The 24,252-nt window shown below is 45.9% G+C and overlaps 2 protein-coding genes across 2 annotated transcripts in view; one reads left to right on the top strand and one right to left on the bottom strand.

Annotated features, from left to right (window-relative positions):
- Window positions 1-23,777, top strand: part of LOC126563961 (uncharacterized) — a 31,877-nt gene extending 8,100 nt beyond the window's left edge. The window contains exons 7-9 of the mRNA XM_050220830.1: window positions 22,132-22,375; window positions 22,493-22,686; window positions 22,756-23,777. Coding sequence (XP_050076787.1) covers window positions 22,132-22,375; window positions 22,493-22,686; window positions 22,756-23,756 — 1,439 coding nt within the window. The 3' untranslated portion in view covers window positions 23,757-23,777. The remainder of the gene's footprint in view (window positions 1-22,131; window positions 22,376-22,492; window positions 22,687-22,755) is intronic.
- The window catches only part of LOC126563743 (uncharacterized), a 173,475-nt gene that overhangs the window by 55,046 nt on the left and 94,177 nt on the right, over window positions 1-24,252 (bottom strand). The window lies entirely within an intron of this gene.

The raw sequence follows: 24,252 nt of genomic DNA, 5'->3' as shown, positions 1-24,252 counted from the left end.
CACACAACACAAATCAATATTTTATACACTCTTACATACATATATATACAAATATTTATAACCACAGGGTAAACAATTTAACGTTTGTAGTGTGATGTCTGTGAACTGATAGGATCTTTGTTGTTAATCCGTTCAGTGTTGTTGTGTCATACTTCTAGTAAAGGATCGTGTTTTTATGTGTATAGTGCGGCTTGCTTTATTAATACGTCGGCTTAACGAAAGGTTGACATTGATACACTCGCATCGAAATTGGCCTACCTTTATATTCGGCACTTTTTTTCCACATGTTTTCTATCGTCATTTGCTGCTATTGGCCGTATTTGGTTAACATAGCACCGTAATCATAGTTAGAAGTAGAGCTATACTGAGCAGTCAAACTGCATATACTCCGTGTTGCTTGTTGTTGTGGATATACAATATACATTTAGTGCTAAAGGTTCGGGATCTCGGCTCAGTCGTCGGGTGTCGGATCTGAACAGGAGCTACTTAACTTACCTTGGGTTCGAAAAACTAAATTGATGATAATAAATAAATTAGAAACACTACACTATACAACAATTCAGCTAGCATGTCAGTATCTGAGAGTGTATTGATAGACGTCCTATTATGCTAGCGGTCTTTCATTTATCATTATGTAAATTAATCTCCCCAAGTCCTTCTCGATCGCGGGAAGTGCAAGCAAATGTTGTGATATTAGGTGATATTCTTGCTTTATATAGAACTGTGTCTGTAATTCCGTAGAAAGTAAATGTGAGCGATGAGAAAGTGAAGGTTCCCAAAACATACTATGAAGCTTATGGAATATGTGCCGCAGTTCTCGCTTCAGTTTGGTGGTGGGTTTATCTGTCCCATGACCAATTCAACACCCTCGTTTTCACCAAATGACCCACAAGAAAGTGTGCTTGATTGAGGTAGTTAAATTAAAAAGACCAGGGCATCGTGGTAGATAGAAGTGATGAAAGAGAATGTCAAGCTAGCAGCAACGAGATTTCGACCTAAAAATGAGATGTGTGTGTGTCCGTCCGCTATAGAAATGCAAAAATGCATGAAAGGAAAAAGTGTTCACAGAAGACTAAGCTGGCCTGTGTTTTTATGGGGTTTTACGGTAGACGAAAATAAATCATTTTCTGTTGCTGTTTTTGCTTCAAACATCAGTAAAACAAATGAGCAATAGGGAGGTGTGCGTGTGTGAGAGACAGTTGTATTGTTTTCGGTTTGCGGCTTCTTAGCGATCTTGCTGAACTGCTGCGCCACGGCTGGGCGATCTTCGTCGGTTGTACAAGACAACAGCAAACGAATTGCTCGTGTTTTATTTCATGCCGCACCGCACGACTGCGGAAGTCTTTTGTGGTCCAATGCGCGGTTGGTCAATTAAGATTTTAATGCCCCGTGTGGTGTGTGACGTTGGTTTGGGAGGCACGAAGTTTCAGTTCTGATAGAGTCATCGATTGGTGGTTCGTGTTTGTGGAAAAAAGGGAAAAAAGGGAGAAGTAAAATGCTATTACGTCAGACATATGCTCTTGATCAGTGATGGACGACGTGATCGATGAGTAAAAGGAAGAGGAAAATTGTAAAATAGAAATCGAAATTGATTTAGATTTTATGAAAGAGCCCGGCACCAACGCTACAGGTGTAATAGAACTCATTGTGTAAAACATAGTTTGCTCACTAATCTGTATTATGTTGAGCAAGGTGTATAATAAATGTGTGCTTGCTTCCATTTTTAATGAGTTGCATGTCAGTAGCGCATTCCACGTTTATCAGCTCAACTCATAGCTCATGAAAGGGTAATTTCGTTTCGAGGTCGACAGGAACAGTTCTGCTCCCTTCGATGCGAACGTGCACACACCAGTCTTTCCCTCCTTCACGTCTCCCAATCCACGAAAAAAAGCAAAACAATAGCCAAAAGAACTTGCTTTACGGATGCTTCTGTCGTCGCCCACCATAATAAGGGCTGATCTAAATCTAAAAGTGTGAATAATTACGCCCACGGATGGATGGTTGGTCGAGGGGCTGGTGTGGGCGCAACCTTTAAAGCGCATCGTACTGTTGTTGAACAAATTAAACATGAAACCACGAACGGGAGGACCTCTCCGGGCATGAGCTGACCCGATTTTGTCCTCCTTCAGTCGGCACGGGAGCTGTTGGGGGATCGCACACAACAATGGGGTCAGTTTTCGGTAGGGTTTTCGAGTTGTGTTTTTGATTATATGCCGCTTTTGTCCCGTTATGCTGTTTTTAGTTCATATTTTCCCCTTTACACTGCTGATGCCGCTAGATTAATGCTTTTGTAATATGATATATTGTTTTGTGGTCTATATTTTTTCCCTCGATTGGCCTTTTTGTAGCATAGAGTCTTTCTAGCGTTCAAGAAGTCGCTTCGTCTTATATTTGTTCCTTTTTTTTCTTTTTTTTTTATTAATTTATGTTTATTCCGGTTCGATCTACTACCTTCGTTCGGCTTTCTCTGTCCTTGGTTTGGTCCTTCTTGGGCTCGGTGATATATCTCGTCAGGTGTCGAGTATGATGAAATGACCCCAACCTTAAGGCAACTGTTCATCAGTGTGCGTCAGTTGCAGCAAGATATGGCACAGGTTAAGCTGCAGATCGCCGAGGAACGCAGCCAGCGGGGCCATTTGCAGCAGGTGCTCATGGGCCATCTGGAAACGTACGGGGCAACGAACACTAAATGCTGAAGGAACCAAAAATTGACGGTGGGTTGACCCTTTGTGTCACCTACTCCTACTACTAGCTAGAGATGCGCTACAAATCATCGCTTATAGAGGAGAGAGAGAGCCAGAGAGGGTCCTCATATATGATCTTAGTGAACTAACATTTATCAGTGTGTATTTGCTCCAGCGGACATAGACCAGAGAGACGAGTATTTTCCACGCGTTAGAAGTGAAATCGGGTTTATTAACAAAGACACAAGCACACCTACAAACATCTATTTACAATTAGACTAATTATTGCTGATTATCGTTTGCTGTCACAACTAATTTCATTGAAAGTGAAAACCTTCCAGCGATAACAAAATAACAAACGAAAAGCACGGATAAACAAATGAAGGAAGAGAAAAACCAACCGCATGCCTTTTTTTTGTTGTGCATTGTGTATCGGAAGAATGTCCGCATCCGAAAAGTGTTTTTGGGCAGTGTTTTCGTGTCGAAAAATGGGTCGAAAGTGTACGCGAAAGGCACAAACAACTTGCCGCCCCGTGTCCGTCCGTGAAAGTGATAACGTATCGAACCCCATCGTCGTTTGTTAGAAGAGAGCCTCACGGGGTTTCCCACAATGGGCTTCTCCTCGTCAAGCCATTTCGCCGGCCGAGCGATCCAAATCCCCGGTGTGCCTTGGTCTTTTTAATAGAGTTTTTCCTGCCCACTCTTTGAAGTGAAGTGGGTTTTGGGAAGGTGGGAGAGGACTCCCCCGGCGGGAAACGATCAATTTCAACAATTCGGTGCTCAGTCGCCAGCTATTGGATGGATTTGTTGTCGGTGGTGGTGGTGCGAGTAAAAGTGAAGTTTGGCTTCTGATCGAAAGTGAAAATCGATCTACGGCTGCTGCCGCCCAGATGTGATCGTGTTGGCAAACAGCATTGGCATACATAATTCTTAATTACGCCGAAAATTGACCGTGGCAGTGTGTGAACAGTGGTGTGATGGTGTGTGACCGTGGTTGAGATGAACGCTGTGGGAGTGGAAGTTGACCATGTGCGAACAATGTTGCCATTTGGCGGGGCTCAGTGGTGCTTACAAAGATTCGATTTCCAAAATCGTCCTTCAAGTCTTGTGGTGCTGGTGTTAAAAAATGTATCTGTTTGTCGTAAAAACACGCAAAAATATCGTTAATAATGGAGGAAATTTTCACTCCTCTGCAAGTCATTTAATTGTACTCGGCCGGAATCGTAATTATGACATCATCAAAATGTGGGTCAGAAACGTTTCCCAAATTTTGGTTTGTTTTCGGTTCACAAGCACGAAATCGGATTGTTTGCAATTGATGAGGATAGAAACACATTTGCAAACAATATCCGTTTGAAGGAGATTCAACGTCTATTGATGAAGAATGAGAAACAAAATGCAAAAGACGAATGAGCATTGGCTGTAATCGAGGCGTGAAAATACCCGGCACATGATGGGTGGCTACGTTTAGGCGTTTTGTGCATTTTCCTGGGCAATCCGTTTACGCGCGCTAACTTTCCCGCTACCATTGGCATCTCAGTTTGGTTTCTGAACATTATCGTTCAGTTGGATGTTTTCTCAATCGTGCACTGCAAAAGGGAAAGCTTTCGCTTTCGTAGCTGCCGTTGCAATGCAGAAAATTGCAATATGATGGATTAATTAATTTTTACGTTCTATTTAATTTAACGCTTGCGCTATTCGAATTTCGGATGCGCTATCTTCATCGAAGAAAAAAATGAAAGTTTCGCCTTCACCTTTGTGTGGATTGGTAAAAAGTTATTTGTTTAAAACAATGTTAATCTAAATCAAGTGTTTTTACTGTGACAAATTGTGCTGTTTCTGGCGTGTAAAGATGGACAGTTTTGCTACCATGCTTGGCTGCACTGGAAATGAATTCGACTCGAATGTAAACATTCGAAAATGTTGTCCAACAAAACCATTTATTCATCACGGATATGGGACATGGCACATGGAGAGAAATGGAGATGTGTAGAGGTAGGGTGTGGTAATGGAATATTTACTACGTACGGAAAGTTTGGTGCACCTGAAGGAAATCGTCGTTTTGAAACATAAAAGGTCCGCTAGCTTAGCTTAAAGGATAAGCAAGCGTCTCATCAGACCAAAGGTCCTAAAAACAGAGCAAACTACGCCCTTACAGATCCAGCAGATAATCACTGACTGAGATGACTCCAGTGTACGAATAATACACAAGATCCATTGCTCCGTCCGGTAATGCTTTTCGATCATACTGCGATCATATCTCTACGTTGCATGTACGCTTAGAGCACAAAGAATATGATAGCAGCAATCATCAGCTGTAATCAATCCTTGCTTAATCAATCAAGAAATGATGGGCGATGGCTTGGGCCCAGCGGCCCTGGAGTTAAAATCATATCAATCACTAGCTCAATAGGGCCGGGATAGATCTATCTTCTTCGACCAGACACAGTTGGGTGCTTGAAAGCTTAGAAGCAATTCTGTAATGGCTGTGAGTGATTCAACTGCTTCTGTCTGGGTTGTATCACGGATAGGTGAATGGATTGCGAAAAAGGAATCAAAAACAATCGCGAGAATCGCGAGCCTCGTGCCGCGTGTTTGGAGTGGAAAATGGTTGAAAATAAATGGCTTTTATATTGGCTCTGTACTTGCCCATGGATGATTTGCGGTGTCAAGTAGAGCAGGAAAAGCGTCATAATCGAAGACAATTGAAAAAATGCTTGATAGAGGAGTGTGTTTTAATTTATTTAAGCAAAGCTTAAGTATTTTGTTAACATGATAAAAACTGTCACCATTGAGAGAAACCGAGCATGTCCGGTATAAGGCAAAAAAAAGACAAGGAGGAAATGCCTTGAGAAATTTGTATAAAATCAGCTCATGGAGAGCTACAGCACTAAGCCGTAATATTTAAACTAAAATTAAAAAATCAAAAGTTTACAAACGAAACCAATGATTTAAGAAAACAACATTAATCAAATGCATGAACCATACGAACGACGCAAGGTATGAGAGAAAACAGTGAGAAAAATAGTGAGAGAGAAAGAGCGCGATCGTTCACCAGCTGTGAGAGCGTGAGAAAATCGTAGTTGGAAAAGTGAGAAAATACGGAGAAAAACGCACACGCAACTCGACGGAAGTGAACATGATGCGCGCGCGCGCACACGCCTGAGATCTCTGCACAGCTGCGCGTATTAGTTGCAATATGATCGTTCGATCGGACGGTTCCCGTACAGCCAGTTTTCGTCGCTGAAGTTTTCGTTGTTTGCCGCTGTACACAGACCCGGATTCTAACGGCTCTCGCGCGTTAGCTTGTAGGCGCCTCGCGTTTCTTCAGCCGGAGGGGAAAGTCAAGACACTCGTGCCGTTGTCCGTGTGTGTGCGTGTTTCCGTGCAGAGGAACATCCAACTGACGGGCGCAGCATCAGGCGATCGAACGGTCGAGGTGCAATTTGTTTGCTGCGACAGCGTTCTTGGAAGTGTATCGGTTACACCAGAGACACGCCACCGACGAAGAACTCCTCGAGTTGGTCGATGGATGATAATCTTGCTCTCCCTTGGCTGGATGTTGTGTGTTCTTTACGGCTAGTTCCGGACCTCATTCTGGAACGTTAGTGACAAAAGAAAGACCACACTGCGGGGTGGGCAAGAGCAGTCCGAGGTCCAGAGCAGTAGTTCGATTACTGATTACCGGTCGGCTTGCTGTGTTCTCCCATCTTTGGGTTCGTTGCGTATACCACCGTTGAAGTCGTTCGTTTGCAAGCGCGCTAGAGGAGCGCGTAATTCGTTCGGTGGAAAAACGGAACGGAAACCGGTGGCGGTGGCTTCGAGTTTAAGCTAGTGTTGTGTGATTATGTGAAGCGATAGAAAGGAAAACGCGTGTGTGTTGATTCGTTCTTTTGTTTGTGGTATCGGATCAGAAGGAAGTGTGCATGAAGTGTTTTCCAGGAGGAAGCAAACAAAGTAGAAGTCATACGTCCGTCCAACGCTGGATGGATAGCGATCGAGTCCATTGAACTAGATCAAGTGTCAAGGCACTTGACCCGTTAGGCAAGAATCTCATCTCTCACTTTGGACCACATACCGCGCGCGATGGTTAGCAGGGTAATGATCTAAACGATCGACCAGCAAGAAAGTTGAATTACCCTGCACCTCCATTTGACACCGATCGTTTGTGGTGAGGATTTTAGTGTGTGTGTGTGTGTGTGCTATTGGTGAAAATTTACATCTTCCAAAATGTGGTTCTATTCAACGAACGCGGTGTACAAGGACCGGAGCTCTCGTCGACGCAACCTCAGCACTTCGGCGGTCGGCTATCTAGTGCTCGTGGCACTGGTAGCAGCACTGGCAGCTCGAACAGTTTCCGGTCAAGAGGACTCTCAAGGTTTCGGTAAGTACCTAACCTCAATTTACCTTCAAAGATCATTACGATTTCTCTTTATTCTGAGCTCCATTGCGTCAGAAGCGTGTACCTAGTGACGGGTCAGGGCAGATGGAAAAGCCCTTGAAAATGTTGGAGTTCGTTGAGGATTTTTTGGTTTGTTCTATTGCGGATGGAATATGAATATCAGACCCTTGTTTAGCTTTAATTTCAATCCATTCATTAGTCGGACAGTAACGATCAAACCTACGAACGAACGAATGGGATGTGAGCATGAAAATGCAAGAAGGTATCAATTAAACTGAACGTAAAAGGTTAAGCATCCGTTTTGCGGAAAGTAATGTATCTAGTTGGTGGATTAGGTATAATATTATAAAAATAGTCAGTAATTACAGTGATTTTGTTATAAACCTTCGGTTGCAGAGATCAGCTTGGAAAGAGAAACCAGCGATTAGACATTAAGACAGATTCCTCATGCTCCTAAAATATTTGATATCGTTAAATGAGTTGTTGCTATTCTTAAGCTAACGGGATACGCGATTTAAGGGAAGACGAGATTCTCATTTTGGTGTGAGAATAATATGTCATTCGCAGTGCTCGTCCGGAGGCTTTAGAATTAATTTTAGGACGGTTCTTTTACGTTCGTTCCAACAACATCGCTTTACACTGGCCGCCTCAAAACTGATTATGACCACCATGTGCTTTTTAGTAGTGTCATTGAACGGATTCTTTCCGTCGCTGCCCTGATAAACCATCCAACAAAATCAGCCCATTGTCAGCAGCAACGATGGTCCCCGCTCAGTGTCACAATTAGCGGACAACAATGCGCTAATACCGCGCCGCCGCGAATCGTTCTTTCCTTCCGGTTGCTTTTTGGGAATTAATCGGATCGGATCGCTTTGTGCCTCATTCTTCTCAAACGACCTTTCGCTCTTCTTTGTGTTTCCGCTTTTTTTTTTTTGGTTGCTTCTCGCTCAGTCGAGAGGAAGGTAATGCGGGTGATGGTGGCGATGAAATGTTCTCAGCCTTTTATGCTCTGTCTGCCCTTCCGGGCTGGACTGGTTGGAATGCATCGTCATTAGTCACTTGGTGGGCGCTTGGAAAAATTCTATTCATTGTGCAACCGCCGTTAGTTTACGCCGGGTGGGCAAAACGGGACAGGAAAATTTTCCGCTGAGATTCAATTAAGCACTCTCCCTGCAGGCCTGACCTCGGAAGATTAGTTTCCGAGGAACCCAACAATCATGATATGGAAAATTAATTCAAAATTATTCCTCTTCGAAGAGACTGGCTTCGGGATACTTTTTAGTAAAAGGCTCTTAAGAGGGGAGGGAAATAATAAAGCCAATCTAATGCTACTGATGCGGAAAACTCTGGGAGGTAAAAGTCACCCGGAAAGGAAAGCGTACCAGAAAAGTCTTTTTCAGCTCAGTCTAATGCAAATGCCCTGAAATTGAAGTTTTTGAATATGAAAGCATATGCTGATAAGCTTAAGCACGCGCTTGCGTCTGCCACAATCGGCCGGGATAGTCGTATCAATCAAAATTTCACACCTGACTGCATTGTAAGCTCCTCCTTTTGCTTGGCGGTGAGAATGGAAATGGAAATGAGCCTCTTACTGGCAGCAGTCGGAGATTTTATTTGATTAAGTTCCAGCTAATCTGTGCAGCTTATTATCTACCTTCGTTTGCATCGGAATAGAAAAATTCGCCGCAAATGGGTCTTTGCCTTTGCCAACAAAAAAAACTGTGGCGTTGATGTGCTCATTCTGTACGGTTATTTCTCTGCACGGGGCCACACCAACCAAAACAAGCCGTGAAGCTGCCAGTTCTTGCACACTTCCCATTTAATCTGGAATGCGTTACGTATTTTTGGCCATCGTTCGCTTCCGTTCTTGGCACAGGTTCACAGTTAGACCAGGTTAGCCAAAAACCCTGCGTGGCGTTGAAATAATTTGTCGTAATTATACACACCACTTCGCACCACTCACCCGGATTGCTAACGGATTGAACTAGTTTGATGAGATTTTGGACCCAGCCATCATCCCATCCCTGTTTTTGTTTCGTAAATTTAATTTTCAACGGTTTTTGATCTTGTTTGGGAGCCAGAAGACCCAGAAAACAAAAGACTGTTGGGTACTGGAGGCTACCGCTAGGGAACGATCGGCACTTTATCTGGAAGGGATGAAAAGAATTGTTCCTTTTTTTTTTGACTTCAGTCGGAACTGTGTTTCACACGCCGTTTAATTACTCGCCCAATGTAACAGGCATGAAACAATCGTAGCGAGAACATTGTTGCACGATCTCTACGATCTCGATCGACTCCCTTCCTTGGGCCTTTGGGACTCGAAACTATTACTCTTTCATCTTCAGCTCTACTCTACCCAGTTTGTTCTGCAAAAGCATTTTTACCGAAGGGCCTGTACGGGAAATTGGCGTTTGTTTTATGCTGATTTTATATACATAACCTCACACGCACGCGCGTTCGTACCGTAATCGTAACATCATCTCGTCTCGGGAAGATATTGCCGGTTTTGTTTTTTTTTTTGCTCGATCAACACACAACTCGTTAGCAGTTCTTTCCCAAGCCAGTTCCTTCAGGTTCGTTCCGTATGCGTGCGATTGCTTTTGTTACATTACAGCTGAAGTTACTGCATAATCTAGCTGGACTGCTCCGTTCCGTTGTGTCCCGTACGATGAATTGCACATGCACGTAACGTACGTAACCTTTTCCCGGAGATTTGGGTTAGTAATTACGCCAAATAGGTCTTGTTTGGTAGGAATAATAGAGAAGCCTCATTTCTTTCATGATGTTTGCTATTACTTCTTAGCTTCTCAACCCACGAAAAAACTCGTGCAGATCCGCCCTCCAAGATTCCGATGCACGATCATCGTGTGTGTGTGTGCTTTATAGAGGTTCCCTTAGCCGTCGTGGAGTCAAGGCGCCGGGTAGATGCTGGATGATGATTTGTCTTGCCAAATCTGCCGTAATTTGCAACCAGTAACTACCATCAGCACGCAAAGAGTCAAGAGTGTGGCGGTGGCGCTACATTTTTCTCTCCAGCCGGTGATTTAAAGTGGTCACTGGAGGGTTTTGGGACTGTTACGCAAATTAGCTTACGTTACGTTTCGCCGTACCATTCTCCATCTCATTCTGCATGCCTGGGTGTAAGTCAACGTGCCAAAGAAACGTTCCCTTCGAAAACCCCGTTGTGTATCAGGATGACCTGCAGACGTTGGGGTACGTTGTGTACGCTCGTTTTTTTACGGTAACAGCAGTTGAGAACATTTCCATCCGTCGCATGATGGCGCATTTACATTGCCCGTTTGCGGTTGCGTAACCACAATTATGCGCCAGTCACAATCTGCCCCGTACTCACCGGTGTGTTCCGATTCCGTACGCGGCACTAATGATGGTGTGTGATTGTGCGGCAGTTACACATGTTTGCATATGCTTCTGTTCTGCATCGGAGCTGTGCAGATAATGGCGTAGCATTGTGTACTTGTGGTGGTGGTAAAGAACAATAATTACAGCAGCACAACGACAGCACAAAGGTTGGCACTGGTGCGTCACGGGCAGCCAAGTTTGCGGAAGAATATTTAACTTTGCATGATGAATGTGTTTTACACGCGAAAGAGCAGGTTTGAAGGCGTTTTTGCATTAGAAGTCGACCTGAAATGACGGCTGAAAATGATGAGCTTAGAAAGGAACTTTTTCCACCCGAAAGGAGCTTTCATTTTTTGAGGTTTCCTCTTTGGTAGGTTGGGCAGAACCTTCCTACCAAAAGCTGCACAAACACAAGTGTGCTGGTGTTCGTGTGCAGAAAACTCGTTCCGTTCCAGCCGGAATGAAACAGCTTCACCTCACTCGACAGATTAGCGACGGGGACGCGCGATGATGAAGCTGTGGACCCTGTTAACATGGCGATTTTCCACGCAGAAAGGTTTTACTACCACTACTCCCTGCCGTGGGCCCTTTTTTCGCAGCACCAATGTTCCATCCTACTCCGGGGAGTTATCTTTCTGCGTGCCGCGAAACATCATCCGCGTGTGTTTTATCTTTTAAAACCTTTCTTTTCTTCTTACGAAACTATTCGCTTCCCCAATGCACACCGCAGAAGCAACAGCATATGGGAGGATGCAACGGGAATTCGTGCTGCTGTCGGATGGCTTTCGACACGCATGAAGAAAATTGAATTCTTCACCCTTTTTTTTAGGTACAACAAAAAAAAAAGACACGCTAGCCCTTGCCAGAGCACGATCGCACACACGATCGCGAACCAGCGCAGTACCCCAGCTGGTAGATCTTCTTGGGAGGTGAGATCTTGGGTAGCGATCTTCGCGAGGGTTAACTATTTGTGAAGCACTTTATTCGGTGCACAATAGACACCAAACAATCCGAAAAGAGCAACAATTGCGCAACGCACAATGTGTTCCTGTAATGGAACAAACTCAATTATCTGCAATTAGCGAGCCTTTGTGCGGGGGGGGGGGGGGGGAGGGGGGGCATGCCGTCACCTGATATGCAGTGCTTTTCTTTCCTGTGTGTTTTTCCGCATTCGAGGATCCGTTGATTCTCTTGATCTTGGCTGAGGGCTGAAGGCAACATACTCTCACGCACACAAACGTGGTACAGCAGCGCATCGTAAGTGGACGAAGGCGACAAACTGCACATGTTGGCAGTATAAGTGTAACAGATTACAGTTATTAGTCCACCGGGCCCGTCACTGAGGGTGTCATCTTTAATTGTGGAACTGGAGAAGTACAGGGAGGGATGGATGTCTGGTTTGTTTAGTTTCATGATTGATGTCACTGGAGTTGCCATTTCTTGGATTAGAATTAACCAAGTCAGCAGTCAGTACGAGCACAAGTGCTTGCTTTTTTTGGTCGCATTGATGAATGATGTTGTCTATTTTCTTGCTCTTAGTGATAAATAGTTGTAACTCAACACGATTTTTGTCACGAAAATCATACTGACTGACAGTTTGGCAGTGGTGGATATTGATACTATAAGAAGAAATAAGCTCCACTCCCTGCAGTGGAGGTTGACCCACAAAGAAAGTAATCAAGTACAGCATACCACAAATTGTTGCCAACAAGCCTATCCATGTAACGGTCATCACTCTCGTGAAAGGTGTAAACAATGCGCCATCATCCAACGTTCGACATGTGACGGTTCTGTATTCACCAACCGTATACAATAGGTGGTTTGTTTGCTGCCAAACATCCAACAGAAGGATAAACACAACCCTGGGGAAACCTTGTCCATCACGAATTGGTTTAATTTTTCGGTTAATTAACGAAGCCCTTCACGACCCTATGGACACCACGAGCTCTGGTGGATCTCGTGGCCTGCAGTTTCACTGTTTCTGATAGAAGTGACTCGATCTGTGGCTCATCTCATCTCAAAAACCAACCCGTCAGACGACCCATTAAACTTAATCATGCGTGTGGCGTACGGTACACAGCGATCTTTTCTGGTAATTTTTGCTTGTCCGTGGAATCACCCGGATCGTAAAATGGCGCAATTTTGGTTTTCGGGTACCAAAGCCTCTTTGGCCCCAAAAGGAAATGACGCGCGCGCACACGATTCATTCGAGTCGTTTTCCTTCTTTTCGAGGCCCGATCCCGCACAACCCATGGATATTGATGGTTGATCGGTTCAATTTCGACTCCAAATGGTAGAAAGGAAGGCTTTGGTTTTTTGCTTCGTTTTTTTATAATTAAAACCAATCCAAATCAAAGCACCAAACCGTACTTGAAATTGGATGCAAGATCTGCTGACGAACGTTAGGTCCCGGTTCTATGCGCGTTCGGCTGGATATATTTCTACGGTGTTCGGGAATTGGTTCCCCTGACCACACTATTTTTTGGCACGTTTTGATCGAAAATCTAATGGAGCCCCCACCCATTTTCTCATCGCTTTTGAAACCGTTTACTTCTGGGCCCGTCTGGTGCAGAGAGGCTGCGTGAGAGATCTGCGCGCTGTTGTGGGATGATGCCGGGAAGTAGCGAAATAGAAGCGATCATGTATGTATGAATCCTCGCCTTTGTCCACCTTGAGCGGTCGGGAGCAGAAGAATTGGGAGCTAAAGATGATTGGTGGTCGATTGCGTTTGCTGACGAAGACCTATTTCCACCGATGGCCGACTTTACGCGTTCCGAACAGATCGATGTTCTCACTCTGCTGAGGCTTTGGAACTCGGTTTGGTCCACGAGTAGAGAAAGAAGATAAACAAACAAACACGAAGCGTTTATCTCTCACGTTGACCCGTATTCTGTGTGTCCGGACCGGGTAAATTATGCAAATGTGGTGACCACGAGTCAGCACATACCCGTGGAGGAATAGGGTTGTGATATGGAAAATGGTCAGTTATTGGTCCGTGGCAATTATTTCGCGGTTTAAACTTTTTTTAAAGTTCAATCACTCGTACCGTATATTCGCATTTTGGATCATCGGACGCGGAGAACTTCGAAGCGAGGTGAAGTCTTGTTTACCGAGTGGTACTCTAGGATCAGGCAGCGTAATCAGAGTTGATCATCAAAGCTACCAGATAAATGATGCCAGGCCGGAAGTTGAGTCTTTTGTACATCAGCTCCATGAGCTTCCATGATCCCTCGTTCTATGAGTTCACAAGAAACGGATCAATCCAATCTAACTACGATCACTCCGGGTACGTGATCGTTTCTGACGTTTCATTTCCACATTTCCGCGAAACGATGTTGATCTACGCTGCTAAGCTGCGTGATGAGAAGGGGCTCATGATCGTCGGACACGACGATGATCACGTTTAACCATCATAAACCGGGCAAGAAGCGGACTCATAAAAGCCCGGTGTGTGGGACTCATTATGGAGAACGATATGCTGTAGAGTTTCGCTTTTCATCGTGTAATTTGAAACGATAGGATCACTGCTAGATTGTTCAAAGCGGGCAGCAGTAAATCCAGCAGTCTAGTGTACTGACCGAGTACGCTTCAAAAGCACTCGACCAAGCATCAGCAGCAGCAGATGGTGATGGCAATGGAAAATGCTTATATTCCGACACGGTAGTTGCGTGATCGCATACAACAGGCCGCGGTGGAAAACACGGGGTTACTTGGGTGTGAAAATCTTTGCCATAGAGACATACGATCAAACAAAGCGAAAACTTCTCCCCATCATCTTTGAATGTTTTGTTGGGAAATGTGTGGTTCTTGAGCAATTCTGACATTCAATGAACTCGCTCTCTCTCTCTCTTTCTCTCCCCTCTCTCTTTCTCTCTCTCTCTCTCTCTCGTTCCCTTTCTTTTTCCTCACCGTTCTGTTGCTCTTGGTGCAATTTGGTGGCATGTGGTTTTGGCGCAAGCTGTACCTACGCATGTGCCGATCATTCACGTTCAGTTGTTTGCTGCTCACGAGCCACACCCGGGTGAAGCAATAAACCTTTTGGCGAACATACATAATTGTGTTACGGCAAACGGGCAAGCGTGCGCGGGGCCAGAATTCTACCACATCCCGAGAACACTGGTGTTTTCTTCTTTTTTATTTTTTTTGTTGAAGCTATTCTTTCCTCCATTCTGTGGCCATTTTTCCAAACCAGCCGAGCTCGACGGGGGCCAACATCCGAAGAACATTTGATGTTTTTTTTTTTCTTGTGAAGAGTATGAAGGCCCAAAAGCATGTTGCCGTGGTGTTCTAGTCATCGACCGGAACTGAAATCAGCATCGTTGCTTTGTGAGGTTGATTTCTAATTTTCTTCATCCTGCTGTTCGGATTACATTTTCAAGTTCAACGCTGTATTTTCTCACACCATGCTGATTGGTCTGATTGGGAGCGGGTTGTAACGAGTGATGATCGAGAAAGCACAGATGCATGTAAGAATGACGTGGTCGAATGTAAGGTTGTGTAGAACATGCTCATGCTTCTCCATATCATGCTCCCCCATCTGACAGGCCTTAAAGTTCAATTAGTTCAGAAATACCCGAACACAAACATGTGCCTGGTTCAACTGGTTCGAGAGCGAAAAACTCCCATTACGATTTATGGGAATTGATAAATTTAAACGTTGCGACATAATTTACAAACGCTAGAAAGTATATCGTTTGTCGATTTTTCTCCCCTTGCACTGCTTCCCTTTCCTTGTTGATGGTGTAGCCACCCCCTAGTGGCTGTCCAAAAACCAGCCGAGCGAGTCCTCCATGGTCATGATTTACTGAAAACCTCGTTTCTACGGAACCGGAAAAATAGAGATATCATCCAGGTGTCGTCCAGCCAGCCAGCACCACATCCAAGAGTGTCCGAGTGTGTCATCCCCGATCGTATCACTAGAGTAACCGTTTCGTAAAATACCACGAACCCCCCACCCCAAGCGGTAGCTGGGGCGGCGGCAACTGCAGTGAGCACACTTCTCCACACTCCACGAATGGCATCTTCTCTGTATTGCATGATTCGATTACGGGCAACGAATACGCATCCATTACCATCCATTATGCTGTCTGGTGACGTTTGGATGCATCAGCACGCTCTCGTGCGAAGGGAGGAAGAGAGGAGGGAGGTTGGTTTGTTTAGTCCGCCCATAAAGTTCGCTACCCGGGAGGCACCATATCCGTCCCGATACGAGCTGAAGTTTAATTAAAATTCAACGAGAGCTAGCCTGCAGGCGCGCGACAGAACTGTGGTGTGCACAAAGATCGAGGATTATAGTCCTGTGGAAAGTGGAACTGGTTGCAGAACTGGAACCGGACAACCTCAGTTCCAGTATTGTGCGGTGTCTATGTGTGTTTGTGCAAGATGGCATGATGATGCATCTTGACCGTTAAACGGCGAATCAGCATGTTCCCGTTGGGCACGCAAACACCTGTGACAAGTGGGTTCGCCGCATCGGAAAACCCATCGCCCACAATCGCGTATTCGAATGCTCATAAACCGGCACGTCACGAACATGTGACACGCAATGCTGGATCGTGGGTTAGAGCATGCCAAACTGACCGTCGGAGTTCCTAATCCGATCCCATCCTTGCCATTGGAATATATGCAGCTGAGGCAAAGGCGGGATAAAATAATAATTTACATGCCATCGCCGTCTAGGCCACAGCTTCCCGGTACTCCTGTGAGACTGTCCCCTCTGCACGGTCTCCCATAACCAGTTTCGATGGGCGGACCTCAATTCTCCATAGCAGCTTCACTCGAGAGTGAAAAGGGTCTGTGATTGACCTGCTTGGCGGAGCAGAAATTGCTTATCCTTCGGGTTGCTGGCGACGTGACCATGGAGCCGTGCCTGCCACAGTCTCTTGGTATACATAATACATCAATTAATTACAGCCACGCCACACCTTTTGCTTCGTTTTCACGCTAAACTAAGTGGACTCTACTGGAGGTGCAGGAAAAAGTCCGAAGGGTGGGAAAGTCGAAATGCGTGTGGGGAGATTTGAGAAAAAATGGGAACACTGGTCGTTAAGATTTAGCTCACAGTTAGGCATCCAGTGTGTGTTTCTTTCTCAGAACTGGTGCAAAGTAAAAGTATGTTCTTTGGAGAAAACAAGAGAGTGACCAGCAAGCGACATACGCAAGGATTTGGTCCAACTTTCCAACCGTGTCGTTTGTTTGCGTCTATAATTGTATGCAAACTTGCAAAACTAAAACGGAGAGAATAATTAAGCCGCATTAGCAGCATTGCACCAAAAACATGGCGTATGTTTGTGGCGCGCTTTCTTGTCTGAATGAAGAAGGGCACAATCAGCACAATTGAGGTTGACAGATCGTTTGCCTAGATCTCCTGAGAATCTCCCGCAGGAGGAGTACTGTACCCATCCCTGTACCCGGTAGGTCGGGATCGTAATCTTGCATGTAATTGCATTATAGCTCGTTTCATCGTCTGCTGATCGCGATCGCTAGACTCTTATCATATCGGTCCAGATCGCACAATAGACAGCGATGCGAAACAGGGCACAGCCGGAAAAGAACGAACGGGGTTGGGAAGGGCTATTGCAAAGGAGCAGAGCAGAGCCACACGTACTAACCTTCTACCGGCAAACGTTAATGACCCTGCGGATGGGTTGGTTGGTTGGTTGCATCCGCAAACTGCCTCTAGCTGCACTCGCGCTCGCTACAGAGTTACAGTTTTTGTTGCTCACCTTGGGCAAAAGGTGTCCGCTTTGTTAGACGAATTGGGTCGAATACATGTACAACCCTGCGAGCAATGGAAGCAATAGAAAGTGGGAGCAGTCTCAAGAAGCGGTCTTCCGCTTCTTGAGGACTTGAATCGTTGAAGAGACTTGTTCTGATGTATGAAATCATTATTATGGTCATTAGAGTCGGTGATAGGTTCACGTCAGCAACACAAGTCCCAGTTCGTCGACGCATAATGTCCACGATGCATTATTTATAAGCGCTGGCCCGTAGCTGTCATGCACACGGGGGCCACACGACGTGATAATTAAATCTACAACTTGCTACCGTTTTTTCTTTCTACCGGTCAAGATGGCCGACAGCCGAATTTTGATCATACCTTGGTGTTGCTTCCTTTCCTTCCTTCCGTACCGGTGGTTTACACGATTGTCGAGAGCCTCGAGTGATCTCCCTACTGCACCTCCAGAGTTGTAGAGCGGGTCAAAGCCCTGCTTGTGCAAAAGGGGGTACACCGACGCTTACGAGACATAATAAATTAACTGCACGTAACTAAACTTGCGGCAGTGATCCGTTTATGATGTTGTGTTGTTATGTGCCTTATTTACTGCTGCTGCCTCTATGTGCTTGTGTAGCCACTGGTGTGTGTGTTGCTTCATCGATGTGAAAGTCATTGAAACAAACGGTGTTTAGCATAGTGGAGTGCAATGATCCATCCAGAGAACCGCCGCTCGTCTCGGTGTATCAATAAATCTGCGAAATACAATCTTCACTCCGGGTGAATCGTGTGGCTGTTTGGATGGTCCTCGATCGGTGGTGTGAATATTGCTGCAACCGGTAGCAGCACCCGCGGTCACGTAATTAGCATCGATTGTTCAAGCAAACAGGGATCACCTCCCACGAGTGGGGTCTAAAATATGCACCCATGCAGGCAGCAGAACAATGCGCCCAACAGAAGATACTATTGTGTTATGCTGCTGGTAGGGTTCGAAAACAATGCACTGTATCGCCGCGAAAGTGCATAAATATAGAGAGCGGTGTTGTTGTGCGTGAGGGGCGAGAGATGAATGGCTGTGACTGTTGGATCTTTATCCGCCCCCAAATGGATCGAAGATGGCATAGTTTTCGTTTTTCCTCCTGGTAGAATGAGATGATCGACAGCAAGACCAACTGAATTGCTACCGAAATGAACCAATATTGATGCCCACCGTAAGAGACTGCATTGAACTAGTAGATTGCACAATGGGAATATAAATAATCGCTAAACGATCGTCTACGAATGCAATTCCCTTCTTCCATCTTCACGGGAGGGAAAAGCGAATCCGTGTGCTTTTTTATACCATTCCTTAAAGGCAACTTCGATGGAGATGGAAACCTGGAAGAAGTGTCGTCCCGGTGATGGGTGTTCCATCACCAAACGTCCATTTTCCAACGAGGCTGGGAAAATGTTCACCTTCGTTTCGCGTTTCGTTGCTGTTAGGGACGTTGATTAATGGTTTCGATGCTCTGGACGAGGTGTCGAGGTTGCGGCGATGGTAGCTCTGGCTAAGACTAACCATCGAACAGAGGAAAGGAACACCTCACCCCGGGTTCGGTCGGCGATCGGTCGCGGTAGTCTAATGAGATGCACTCTCAACCTCAATTTTCATTTCGAACCATTTCGTACTCTCGGAAGGGGGGTGTCATTGCCTCCCGGGTGTAGGACCTTTAACCCCTTGCTGGCTGCTGTCCGGGTTTGCTCGTCTTTTTCTCTCTCTCTCCTCGCGTGAATTGGTGAAATGGTAAATGCAACTTCTCGGCATTGAAACAACAAACCAAGTCTTCCTCTATTGCACTCCTGTTTTTATACTAGACCTCAGTGCGGTCTGGGAAGGAAGTGGGTAGGAAATGAATAGCATTTTTTTGCTTCTAAGCTGGAGACAGCGGAGAAGTTCCACTCACACTCATCTACCATGTTGTTGCCACGCAAATGCACGCGCGAACGGTGCAAGCTGGTGCAGATATAGGTTAATGTTACTAATTGAGTCGTTCCTGCCTGCCTGCCGTCTGTGTTGTGCGCCGACCAGACCCACCAGGTTTAGGTTCGAGCCTGAACATCGTGCCCTGAATAATCCTCCAAGTTGTGCTGATCTCGGTCGGTCGGTCGGTCGGTCGATCGGTCGGAAGCCAGTTTCCCGACCATAGGCCCGTCAGCCGTTCGGAAACGGGTCATCGGAATAAGCACGGCTCGGGTTCCGTTGCCGACTTGTTAGAATGAAATGTCAAAGTGCTCCGACGATCACTAATAACAGCTGTGCTGTTTTATGGCTGCTCGCTGGTGCGTAAAAGAGAGTTTGGAACGATTTGTGTTGAGCTCATGAACTCTATTTGCTAGAGAAACTGTTTACCGAGTCTCTGATCTATTTATTTTGCAATAAGCCCCATTTCATACCTCCTTCAAAACGTGCTCATCCAGTGCCGATCGATTCGGTGAAAGTGTTTCTGTCACGATCGTACTACGTCGGGGTGCGCGCATCTTATCAAAAGATCAACCTTTTGTTGCCGCCTCAATTCGCAATCCATTTTCAAACGTTTCCGAAAGTCCGTTCCGAGGGTGATGGCGGCAGCCAACCAACCAACCATCTTGAAGGCACAGTTATCTTTTCAACCTCTGACACCGATGGTACAGTTCTTTTGGGCGAATTTTGATCGCTCCACCTTCCACCGACAGAGGGATTGCCTGGCTGTGGATGTAGGTCACCGAGTGAAGACGGGTGTGTAATTTTGCTTTATCAGGTACCTATTTTATTTCGAATCAGCTCGCATCATCTGCCAACAACCAAAAGTGATCATCTTCTTGTTGGTGAACCTCGGTCCGGTGCGATTTGTGTCCCTTTACCTCTTTCTAACGATTCTCTTCCGATCGCGACCGATAATGTTCCCTCCAAAAGAAGAAGCAAAACGCTGACACCAATCTCTCCTAATCGGGTGACCGTGGTCTTTCTTCGCCATCTATTCCAGATAATAAGGTGAGAAGGTATCGGTTACAACCCTAACTAAAACGCACACGAGACATAGTTCCAGCAGTGGCCCCGGTTTGGGTTAGTTGCTGACATACAAAAAGTAAATTGATCATCAAAAAATGGCAATCATCACCCTTGTACCACGCCGCCCCAGAATGGTGGCCCCTCTGTATGTGTTGGTCTATATTACCACTAATGGGGAATTGGCACTTTGGGGCTCGTAAAGCACGTGGGAACTAGAGGGCGGATCCTAAAGATCGATCGATGAAAGTGAGGAAATTTTCTTGCTTGATGGGATTTGTTGTTGTGCTACGTTGCTGGTGTGTGGGGAGATCTTTTCTTTTTGGGAATAGTGCGAACAGCTGGCCCGATGATACCGTCCATCTGTGTGCGTGTGCCCTACTGCGATATTACTTCGCCTTCGAATGCGATCATGTAATTAACCAACACAAAAAGAAAAATTTTAGGGGGTATGTGTTTCGTGGTATGTGATACTTATTACACGGGTTTTTGTCCTGCTTTATTACATCGAAGATCGTTATATGTTTCTTCCAAGAAAATCCAACGTTTTTTTTTTTGCTGTTAATAACTCCCAAAAAGTGGAACAAACAAACAACGTAGCGTGGGTAGCAAGATAAGATCAAACCCCAAACAAAGATCATGTACCAGAAATTAGTTTCCTCAACTGGCAGACGAAAAAATGTGAAGTGATTAGTCGCTGCTACCCCGTTGTCTGACGAGAGTCATGGACGGTTCGTACTGAGTGGAAAATAATTCGTCTTCTAACAAGGCAGTGGCTGGCTGGCCCTCCCACGTTACCAGAGCAACAAGAGGCGATCCTATTGTGTTGTGTAATGAACCCCAAAACTAACGGACTCGCTCCATCGCTCAAGGTCATTATGCTGGAAGCACCTGGAGGAAGAAGCATACGATAAGAGCATCGAAGAAAGTATGTCAGTATGCTAAGTAGAGTGCTGTTTGCTACCACTTCCGTGACACAATGGGCCACAGAAGAAGCCGTTTGTTCCTGTAAAATCATCTGTCAGCTTGTGAAGAAGGCTTATAAATTAACATATTTTCCTTCGCGTAAGGCAAGCCACGGCTAATTACCCAATAACGGACCAACTGTGTGCAGACAACGACCAGAGTGCCAGTGTGTATGGTTGAAGATTTCTATTCGTGTTATCGAAAAGCAAGAAAAAATGTATGGCATTCAGCAGTTGACCTTCAAAGTCGAAGGTCTCAAGTGCAACGATAACCAATTACCCAGATATCCGGCGGCTTTGTCTGCCCCAAGCGCACACTCTAGATGACCATATCGAGCCGGGAATAGCATCATACATCTTAATTTTCTCCTTTCGATGGGTATGGATCGTAGATCTAACCGGTTTGCCCGAAACCCCGATTATTATCGCGCCTAGTGTAGCGTCTCGGGGTCGATAGAGGCGTCTCGTGTGTTGTTGGGACTTGAGGATCTTTCGCAGATGAAATGTTCGTACCGATATGATCGTCGATGTCTCGTTTACATATCGCATGTTTTTATGGTGTGCCTACAGGACACACACAAGATGAGCCTTGATCGCATAAATCTCATGCCTCTCCGATCGATCACCGGTAATTTCGCGCCGTTTGGAGGTCATAGTCGTTTATTGCTGTACGTTGGTTGGCTTGGTGGAAATGGAACGAGACAGAATATTTGTTTGTTTACGAGAGCGAGCAACACATTTCAGCCTAAAAAAGTAAAGAAAATAACCATAAACCCATTTATAACGTCATAAAAGTTCACATATATAGGTCGGATGGATTAGGAGTGAATACACACTTTTGTAGCTGAAGTTCCCAAGGCGGGCGCGCGAAAAGTGGAGCACACACCAACCTAGAAAAGCTCTTATCGTCTTGTAAGACTTTGTACTTTGCGTTTTGCTAATATATTTTACTTTTCGTTTTTTTTTTTTGGTTTGTGCAGAGATTCGATCGCTTTCTGGCGAACCGGATTACAAATCGGTGAACCTTACCTGGGAGGTGGAAAGCGTCCATGGCGAAGAAGAACGTCCGGTTGGGTATAAGGGACGAATGGGAAAGCATGCTACCTCCCCGATGTCCACCGTGCGTGGTCCACGATCGTTCAACGTGTTCTACTGTGAGCTGCAGAACTGGGGACCTCACCGATGTCGGTCCAAAATTGTTACGGACGAGTCTGGTGACAGTGGGTAAGTACGGTTCGCACAATTTTGGCATGTCTACGTCTCACATTTTGTCGAAGTTGTCTCGACAGCTAGAGACTGGTTGAATTGCGCGAGGTTCTAATGCTTGCTGCATTTCCGCAGGAAAAGCAAACAGTACTCGCTACTGGTGAAGAATCTTCGAATGGCGACGAAGTACTCGTTCCACGTGAAGCCTCAAGCCAAAAAGAGTGAACAGCGTGCTAGTGGTCGAGCGGACGATGGTGAGGAAGACGATCAGAATGCAGCTACGACTGCTATCAACCAAGGTCAAACGATCATCATCCCTACGAAGGGCTGTGAGTGTTCTTAAGCATAAGTCCCATTCACAAACTAACTTAACCTTCTAAATTATGTTTTTGTTTTAGTTTCGGCCCATGCGACTCAGTGCCTGCCCGATGCTTCCGAAATTGAGGTTGAAACGGGACCATACTTCGGTGGTCGTATTGCAGCGGAAAATGGCAACTGCGGCATCCAGGGAGACGTATCCAGCCCGCAGGAATCGTACACGATGCGCATCGATCATGACAAGTGTGGCAGCAAGGTTAGCACACGAGATCTTACCGTCGAGACGTACATCACCGTGCAGGAGAATCTAGGTATTTTGACGCACAGTACGCGCAGGTTCGTGGTTGTTTGTACCTTCCAGCCCGACACCCTTACCGTCCGTGCTCGTTTGGCACTACCCGGGAAGGGTGGTGCCGCTCCCGTACCCACCTCCGAATGGTGGCCAGCAACTGGGCGTAATGCACGTGTTCGACAGTTCAACATGGTGGACAAAAGCAGTTTGGTGCTGAAAGGCACGGAAGATGACGAACCACCGCACAATGGCGTGGAACAGCAGCAGCCACAGGAAGAGGATGATACGGGTGTTCCTGCGGAAGTGCGAGAACTCCCGGCAGTTGAGGCAGACAGTCAAAAGAAAGCATCCACCGGCAGCAGTAGTGTGGAGAAGAGTGAGGATAAGTCGTCGAAAAGTGCGAGTAACTACGCACGACTCCTCAACGAACAGAGGACCGAACCGGACGAAGGAGCCGGACTGATCGATGAGTTGGACGAGTACGGACAGGATCTGTCGGCGGAGAACGATGCGCTTGGGGCAATGGGCGAAGGAACTGATGGGACTGGTCGCCGTGTTGCGATCGGTGCCAACTCTCAGCGGCGATCTTCGGGCGGATCGTCAACTGCCGGTGGTGGAGCGTTCGATGCTACGGGTCTGCTTATATCCGCCTGCCTGGCTGTGATACTGATCGGTGCACTCGTATATCTGCTGCAGCGCGAGTTTAAGAAGCAGCGCATGATACACCAACATCAGCAGATGGAGCGGACGGCCTCCGAGCGTCGAGGTGCGGTGGGCGTCACCATGTAGAATTTATCCTTGACTGAACTGAACCGCTCTTATGTCTGCCGCTGTCATCTAACATTCCTTATTTATGACTCTATCCATGCGCGCTCTGCCTACTTGGATTTGCGGTGGTTTACTCATTTCGTTAGCTGCTACGATTCAAGATCGTCTGTGACTGCAATTAGAAATTTAAGTAAGCTTATAACATTTTAACGAAAGCCCAACGACGAGGACTACAAATCACACAAACACACACACACTAACACAAATGCACACACGTACGAAACAGCACAGCCGCCCACTAAGATTAAGCATTGATAGCTAGAGTTAAGCGAGAGAGAAAGAGAGAGTGATTTGCACGAGTTTTTCGTGTCGATCATCGTGCTCCCACCCAATTTCCCAGTTCCACTCCTGCCCCGTTTGCCATCCAACAATCTATTTTTATGCTTGCTCGTTTCCTTTGAATCCATCAAGCTCGCTCTTCTAGCATGCCTTGGGGATAATTCGGATATCCCCATCG

The sequence above is a fragment of the Anopheles maculipalpis genome, chromosome 3RL (genome assembly GCF_943734695.1).
Source record: "Anopheles maculipalpis chromosome 3RL, idAnoMacuDA_375_x, whole genome shotgun sequence".
Lineage (NCBI taxonomy): Eukaryota > Metazoa > Arthropoda > Insecta > Diptera > Culicidae > Anopheles > Anopheles maculipalpis.
This window is presented reverse-complemented; position numbering and strand designations above follow the sequence as displayed.